At 36.3% G+C, this 8,787-nt stretch overlaps 1 protein-coding gene across 3 annotated transcripts in view; it reads left to right on the top strand.

Annotated features, from left to right (window-relative positions):
* LOC127432969 (spermatid perinuclear RNA-binding protein-like) overlaps nucleotides 1-7,745 on the top strand; it is a 162,292-nt gene extending 154,547 nt beyond the window's left edge. For all 3 annotated transcript variants that reach the window (XM_051684519.1, XM_051684520.1, XM_051684518.1), the window contains exon 19: nucleotides 856-7,745. In XM_051684519.1, coding sequence (XP_051540479.1) covers nucleotides 856-950 — 95 coding nt within the window. In that variant the 3' untranslated portion in view covers nucleotides 951-7,745. The remainder of the gene's footprint in view (nucleotides 1-855) is intronic.
* The last annotated feature ends 1,042 nt before the right edge of the window (nucleotides 7,746-8,787 follow it).

Here is an 8,787-nt window from a genome sequence, read left to right as displayed (position 1 = left end):
ATTTATTCACCTTCTCTTTCAAATCTTGTTCAGTTCTGTTAATTGTTAATGGTCTAGAATTCAAATGAACAAAATTCAAATACTTTAGTCATTGTTCTGGCTCCATATTTTGTGTTCGATGGAAGAAAGTCATACAGGTTAAGTACAACATGACTGTGCGTAAATAATGTTTTGATTTAATATACCATTGGCTCGCTTGTACTAAGAGCAAAAACGTTTTAACACCGTAATGCATCCAGATATGTTCAGAAGTATCTTTGCTTTTTGTTTTGGTCATTTCAGCAAAAGCTTGTGCTGGCTGATGGTTGGGTCATGATCATCGTTTACCAAAGAGGAACACAATCTCCATGGTTACACGAGTGTTTGCGATATTCCCATTCATTGTTAATGGATTCCCCCACACATTCATTGTCAAGTGTCCACTCTAAACCAATGGCTCTGTCCTCTTTGGTAGTGATAGCTGTCATTGTACTATACTCTCTCCAAAATCAAAACAGATCTGATTTGTCAGAGTTATGTACTAACTACATCTGTATGGAAACTTCCAAGTTGCTACATATGTCTCACATTTCCTCTGCCTGTTTATATCAAACGAATGAGCTCCAAATTTCTTTCCATTTTTTTTTTCTGTTGGAAAGTGATAACCATGCAGCTTACATTGTTGATGTATTTTTTATTAACCTTGAAACGCTCCCTTTGCAATGAAAACCCCACATACAGCCCGAAAGAGCAGAGGTCCTAGTACCCACCCCTGTGGCACACCCTAACCCCATTCCACCATCAGAGTGTATGCGGCTGCCTCCACCCGGTCCGCACCATTAATCACAGCTTTCTCTGCTCTTGTCCTCACTGTAGGTGGTCTTTTCATTGACAATCCCTTTTACCAGCCGCGGACCATCGCTCCTTTTTTTATTCACTTGGGTCCTCAAGATCTCTTCTCAGACTTCTAGAACCATCAGGTTGTGTGGCTCTAAACTGTCGTACCACTCCAGGCTTGACCAGGCTGTCTCCGCCGCACAGAAACGCCCAAACTTCATACTTTCTCCACCCAAACCCATCCATACCCTATCTATGGATCCAAAAACGCACCAGTCTTACAAAAGCAATACTCGATTACACTTGCTCCTCCCGAAAACCTGCTGGGGACCTTGGTTCTTTCTTATATAGCAATACACTTAAACTTCTTTGGGCTTTAAGCTTACTTTAGATGATGTGAATGTTCAGTCGAGTCTTACTCAATCTTAGCTTTGCAATATAGTCATTTTTATTGTATATTCACCACGTGTAAATGTGGCTATATTATAAATATATGCATATATATGTATGGTCTATGGCACTATAAATATATATGTGTAGATATACCCATGTACTTATGTATATTTATATGCATTTTATATATATATATATATATATATATATATATATATATATATACACACACACACACATATTCTTGGTATTAATTATTTTAGAATTGGAAAGTGATATTTAGCCATTATACTAGGATGTAGCTTTCTTCCAATTATTTATATATATATATATATATATATGCTAAGCAATTTAAGCTTGTATTCTCTGTAAACATGCAATATGAAAGCTCTTTTCTTAATCTACCTGTAGTAGATTAGCAATGCTTCCTTCTCTGCACCTTGAGCAGCTTTATCATGTCTTTTCACTAGATCTGTGCGAGTGCGTGTTTTTGTGTGCGCACATGCTCAGTCGACCAAAGTCTGGCATTCTGGTTAGTTTAAGAGGTCGTCCTCCAAATATCTGGCCATTTCACCTGTCCATCACACACACACACACACACACACAGGCAATGTGTGAACTATTAAAGGATTATTAATTAAAATTAAAGGGGTTTCTGTAGGGTTCAATCTGTTGAGATTAAGCAGTTTGTCCAAGAATCTTAAATTCTGTCTAAACAAAGTTTGTTGTATATAAATCAATTAAAAATTTAGAAATAAAGACTTACCTGTTTGTTTTGTCGATATATCGTTTAATACTGATCTGGAAACCGTGTGAGCAGTGCGCTGTTGTTATAGGAAACCTCCTCAGGTGAACAAGATATCTGTTAATGAGTGTGTAATTATTTGATGTTATAACACTCAGTTATCCCATGTTATATAGAGAGATACCTACAGTATAAGTAAGCCATCTGTAGGTTGAGTACCCTGAAAAGTAAAACTGTAGCATTTCTTCATTTGTCCAACAAATGGCAGCCAGTTGAAACTGTTTGGAGTTATATTTGGTGTCACTAGAGGTGCTTTAATTACACACTTCACCTTTAAGACCCCTCTAACCTTTTGTTTAGACTTCCTATAATTCCTATAACTAATATGATTCACACCTTGCACACTGGTTTTTCTAAAGCACATCCAGCTGCAGATCTGTTTACATTCTCTCACTGTTGACTGAGGTGCATTCTCATACAGACAATCACTAACATGTTTGTGTGTGAGCAGGTCTGACGGGCAGCTAGCGTGACCCAGACAACTTTTCCTTGTCAAAAGCACAGGTGACTCTCCTTAATATGCCATTGATGGTCCTTCACTTGCCTTCCCAGTCATTGTTTCATTTCTACTTCTCAGGCCTGTTTCACACAGTATGCATATGCAGGGCATATTTATTTTGTTGTCCATAGTAACAGGCTACAGCATTCATACCGACCACGTAAAGCTGGAAACATTGCGAGTATGCCAATGCAAACGCTTTGTCAACACATTGCAAGCATACTCAAGTACTGTCATTTAAGCGGATATTATTATTTTGGTAGCCAGCTATTAACATGTGACTTTAACTTGCTCTGCAAGACTCTTTAAACTGTTGCTCTGCTATGACAGTAGTTGGCCTGAAAGAGAAAATTGACTAGAAGACATTTAGCTGTTGTCCGCTATAACGCCACTTGTGTTAAGAATGCAACACATACTTGTGTTGCTTATGATATGCGGTCTGTCATATTTCAGAACATAACTTAAAAATTTGCTTGCGTAGTTAGGAACATTTGTGTTCCAGTACTTGTGTATATTATGTTTCGGGCTGAAGCAGCACAACGCTGCTTAGCAGAAGTGTAGCTGCATGTAGAGTTTAAGCACTCAACCTCACCAGAAAATGTTTTTTTTTTTTTTGTTTTAATGAGTCAATATAAAATAATGGAGCAAACCATTCGTTATTTGAAAAAAGACAGTATGTCAGGCTTAATGCAAGTTATATGAAGTGACAGGCATACAAACACTCTTTCTATTCAGTAAATATAACTGAATCCAGAAAATTAAGCAGTGTATATCTGAACTTTTGGGTTTGGATTTCGTTCCACATAAATTAATTACTATTTGGATGTAAATGCTATCCACTTCCTCATATAAATAAATGTTCATATCGATCAGTTTTTAATAATCTCAATGTTTAACCCTATTCTGATAACCTTATTATAATTTATGGCAGTTGTCAAAGGAAATACAAACTATGGTAACCCAGAAATCGCTTCATTTTCTGCATAAATCCACAGTTTAAAAAATCCTGTCGGTGTGAAAGCTCAATGCGAGCCTGCTATTGCAGTTGTGCCGCAGCACCGCTTACGCTTGTGGTGTGAAACAGGCCTCACTGTAATGCAGCAGTGAGCGGTCGCTTTTTACTTTTGCGTTTTTCTTCACACAACTCTAGGCTAACTAATTTATAACAGCACTCAAAAGACTCCCAGATCTCAACCACAGAGCACATTAATGGGAAAAAGCTTGATGATATTATATTATGTGTGCTATATATGGAAATGAAGCTATCATGAACCATCCTACCATAAGGATTACCATATTCTGAATACTTGAGAAAAGAAAGTACTTGTTATTTAAAAAATTTCTGTGACTTGTTAGTTTCACATGTATAAGAGTAGATAAATCAGCCAATATTACTTGTATTGATGTTTGTATGCCAAAACATTTTTGATATTTGATTGTGTATACAGTAAACACAATGTTTAAATTTCTCACCAAAAATATTGTCTAGGCCAAACTTTTGTGGATGTCACAGAAAGAGGGCACAGCTGACCTACTTTAATGCCCAGCTCACATAGATATTGAATGTGTTGCCTTCTATAAATCTCCCCATGTATTTAGTAATATTTAAGCTGTTGTGTTTGAATGTGAAATATTGTAGCTCTCAAATAGGAAAAGATGGGATGTAATCACAGTAATACTAACAGAATAGTACTAGTTTTATAGTAATAGTACATAGTTCAGTAATAGCAATAGAACATGCATCTCACTATGATAGTAAAAATTTTAATATCCTTGTTTGTCATAATGTATGTTTGTGTTTTTTTTCTCATTTAAAAGTGAAAATGTTTTGAAAACATTTTTTGTCCCCCAACCAGATACGACTTCGGTCAGTTTTGAATTAGTGATGGTAAGTCTTGAATGGGTAAGTTTTGTGTGAAAATGGAATGGAGATTTGAGAGAAAAGCGCATCAGAAACACCCTGCAAATGACAAAACATAAGTTGGCCTTTAATTTATTTTAGCTTTACGAATGCTCGTCAAACACACAAGCCCCTTTTCCTTTGTCACACCAGCACTCCTCAGTTCAAACAACTGACAATTGGAGGTCAAGGCTAAAAGCTACCCTAGTCAATGCAACAGTTAATGTTTTCAATGTTATATTGAGTTATTAAAACAGAGTGCTAACAAAGTGTAGCAGTGAATGTTTACATTTTTGTTTCATCTTCATTTGAAGTCTTCCAGGTTATTTAGTGTTTCGTCAAATCAGTTTGTGGAACGTGGATCTCACTGACAGTTTTTAAAGTGAAAATGAAATCAAAATGGGCCCTATTCATATGTTTCTGATTGTATTGTCAATGATTCATCAGAGCATGCTAGAAAATAATTGTTAATAATCTTCAAAAATGTTCTTAATAAAAGAATAAGACTTTCCTTATTTTTCAACCCCACTCTAACCATGCCCACTTTTCACTATTCAGTCAATTACCAGTGGCTAAAATGTTTTCATTAAATATCTGTTGTCACATTATGGACATAAAATTGGATGTAAATGTTGTTTCATATTGACTTTTAACCAAGATTATCACAAATGTTTTCCAATACTCACAAATGTGCTTTAAAATAATACGTATTTCAAAGCAAAGCCTCTAATACTGTAGTCAACAAAAATATTACAGGGATGCTTCATTAACCCAAAAATATTAATCCAGCGTAAAAGTTATATAGCCTGTCTTTATAAAATACCAGCTGTGGCATTGTTGCTACAATGCTTTTCAAGCCTCAAAATCTTCTCCCGAAGTGCATATCTCTCTTATTTGTGCGAGCCTGCTTCCCCAGGTGGCACTGACAGCCATATGGTCTATATGTTGTGAGGAGTCATATTTTAGTTGAGTTTATGTTTTAATTCTGCTTATCAAAGAAGAGGGGAGTTCATCAGCTGTGTTTTGGATTGCGGTGGGGAGGATCTCCTGTGAAATTAAGTGTGGAGGTAACGTTTGAAATGAAATTGCAATAAAAGACCCAGCAAGGCTCTAGATACCAGAGAGAAAATCAAGCTCAGTGCAATCTGATTTTGTATGAGCCATCAAAAGTTTGTGATTTATTTTGACCCTTTGGGTCTTCCATATGATTTGCGATTAGCTGTACTCTGGTCGAAGCCAAATGCATCTTTACGGATGCAGCATGCAAACTTGCCACATGCTCTAGTGGCATTAAGCTACATGCCAGTCCACATCAATCAGATTTATAATAAGAATGCCAGGTTGTACTGTGGACATATAAAGGTATGGTACTCACCTGAGGGATGCAGGTTTGCGTCCTAAGTGTCTTCACTGTCTCTGTCCAATAAAGTAGTAAAAGAATACTTTAAATATAAAGAATTTCAGGATTGAAGTTACTAGACACTAAATGGTTGCCTCTGACCGATCCAGTACCATTTCAATTATTTTCTCCAACTACAATATTTAGGACCAGTTATTATTAATTTCCTATTATAGAAGATATATTAGCAGGTTACATTCTCTAGGCCAAATAATTCATTTGGTACAGTGGCCCCCCAAAAGATTCAGACACTTTAAAACCTAACAAACTTGAAATGTTTCACTTGAAAAGTGTTTGTGCTTAAAGAAAATTCTGGGCTTAATACATATCAATACAGGTTACAGTAAGGCACTTACAATGAAGGCGAAAGGGGCGTATTTTTGGAGGGTTTAAAGGCGGAAATGTGAAGCTTAAAATTTTATAAAAAACACTTACATTTATTTTTCTGTGAAAACTTGTCTACTATTAAAGCTGTAAAGGTGTTTAAATCATAGTTTTCATTGTAGTTTTAGGTTTATGGTGTTACATCGTCATTGCAACGAAGTTCTAAAATTGAATATAACTTTACACTGAAAAGTTTAGTAAGTGATTTTCTCACACTAAAAGCATGTTGTTCACATCTTGTGGCTATACTTTTGAAACAGTGAGTACTGTAATGTTTACGGATTGACCCCATTCACTTCCAATGTAAGTGCTTCACTGTAACCCTGATTTTTAGCTTTTTTCTAAAGAAAAGGAGGGACGAGTCGAAATGATAGTACTAATTTTTGTACATGTCAACTGTCACAAATGCTGTCGATTCAGCTTAACTTGTATTGAGCCCGGAATATTTCTTTAAAATAAATTACACTTGGTATGATATTTTGTTTCATAATGCAGAAAAAAAAATCATTATTTTTTTAAGTGTGACTTTCTAATACAGATGCTGGAAAAACAAGCCTTTATAATATTGGTGCTTTATCAATATGAGCAGACTTCATTGATTTTGATAACTCCACATTGAGAAGAACTTAAATGAATTTAGTGGTGAAGCAATTGTCCTGTTGAGACGGAAAGGGACTTGTGTGTGGGACCGGAGTCGAGAAAAGCTGGAAATTCAATTTGCGAGCTTGTGATCTAAGTGCAGAAATAAAGATCCAGTTTCAGCTTGAGGAAGCTTTGCTAAATGAATTGCTGAAGTGAATATTTTCTCCATGTCTCCGATCTCTCCCTGCATATAGCTGGGGTTGTTGGGGACGGGCTTCATTTATGCTGGTTCACACGCGATCAGGGATCCTCAAGTTCCCATAGACTGAACCAGCAATAGAGCCATTTTTAGGTTTGGAATGTATTCCATACTAGAATGTACTATCATAGAAGAGCTAACTGCATCATTGTGAGCACATACAAATGTACTGATATGAATTATTTATATAATTGTGATTGAGTATATTTATTTTGGGGGGGGGGGAGGTGCTTCTGTCCATGTGTTTGTTTATTTCTTTCTCATATTTATACCTTTTATGAGCATGGCAAATACTTGTTTGCTCTTCCATAATTCTGTAAATACACTTTCCTGAGTCAGACTGCAGGTGAAAGCAGTCTGTGGGATTCTCAGTTACCCATATCTCCACTTTTATGGTTCTTGATGAGTTATATAAACAAAAACATTATCTAGATTGAGACATTATCAAGGGAAATACTATAATGTGAAGTGGTGACTGTGCACAACTTCTGTGAGTGAGCAGTGCTTGAACATGACAGCAGATGTTTGCTAGCCGTGGTGTCAAATAGCGATCTATTAGTTGTGAAAATGCTGTAGTAGTTTGTCTGTCACTTTATTGCCATAATTTATGCTTTCTAAATAAAGTGCTAAATCTCTGTAAAGTGTAAACCTTTTTTAATAAATAAATATATATATAAGGATGTTAAACAATTTCTGATGTGTATTTTGTCCTGTTTATTCTTCACTACATGAGCCTGACTCACACTACAAGACAGAGTCTCATTGCTCTTAAAGTTTTTGCCATCTCGCATGCCAGTCATTGGGGCTTCTTGTGTGCACACTTGTGAGAGTCGCTCCGAGTTGTCCAAGACGCTTCTGTAAATTTCAGTTTTTCAGACTTTTTTTTAAATCTAGCCACACTGTCTCCAACAAGCAAGAGTGCATCAATGAACAACAGCCAATAAAATTATAGAGAAAAAAAAAGCAATCAGACAAACAAACAAAAAACTCTTACAAAAAAATCTAGAGTTCTGGCAAACTAGCCACAAATTTTTCACTCATTATTTTCACATGCAAATGAACGTGTGATTTGCTGCAGACGTTTGCCAGAAGTTTGCAGCTCTTCACCAGTAGTGGTGAATCTGCAGCAAACCTTTGGCAACAATGGACAATTTGCCACAAGTTTGCCGCAAAGCTCATTTGCATGTGAAAATGATCAGTGAGTTTGCAGCTCTCAATTTTTGTAAGGAAAGCCATCACAGTGCCAATTTACAGAGTCCCTTTGAGGACAAGGAGGGAATTTATTTTCTGAAATCATTTTGTGTTCCTTAGTAAGTTTTGCATTCCCTTGCAATAAATTAAAAAGTCCCTCACAATAGCTCTATCCATCCCTTATCAAATGTTCACCTATGGTATTTGTGGTAAAATACTACTAAATTAATGGGCTTTTTCTATATCGTGACACACTCCCTCCCTTGAAAAAAACAACAACAACTCATGTTGTTCAGAAAAGGAAACATAACTTCAACAACCCAAACATTCCTCATTTTCATCAGAAGAATTCTGGAATTTTCAATGTGTTTCTGTTTGTTTATGGTCTGCAACTCTTCAGCTGTTGGAAAACAGTTTTAGGTTACACATGTGGGCAGTTCGGACATCTTCAGTAGACTCCAGTGCAATTTGGTAATTTAGAGATGCTAATTGTTGTATGATACGATAGGGTGCTTTCCATTTTTTTGCCAGTGAATTGGTCCACTGCGCTGGACAAAGG

Source organism: Myxocyprinus asiaticus, chromosome 42 (assembly GCF_019703515.2).
Source record: "Myxocyprinus asiaticus isolate MX2 ecotype Aquarium Trade chromosome 42, UBuf_Myxa_2, whole genome shotgun sequence".
Classification (NCBI taxonomy): Eukaryota; Metazoa; Chordata; class Actinopteri; order Cypriniformes; family Catostomidae; genus Myxocyprinus; species Myxocyprinus asiaticus.
This window is presented reverse-complemented; position numbering and strand designations above follow the sequence as displayed.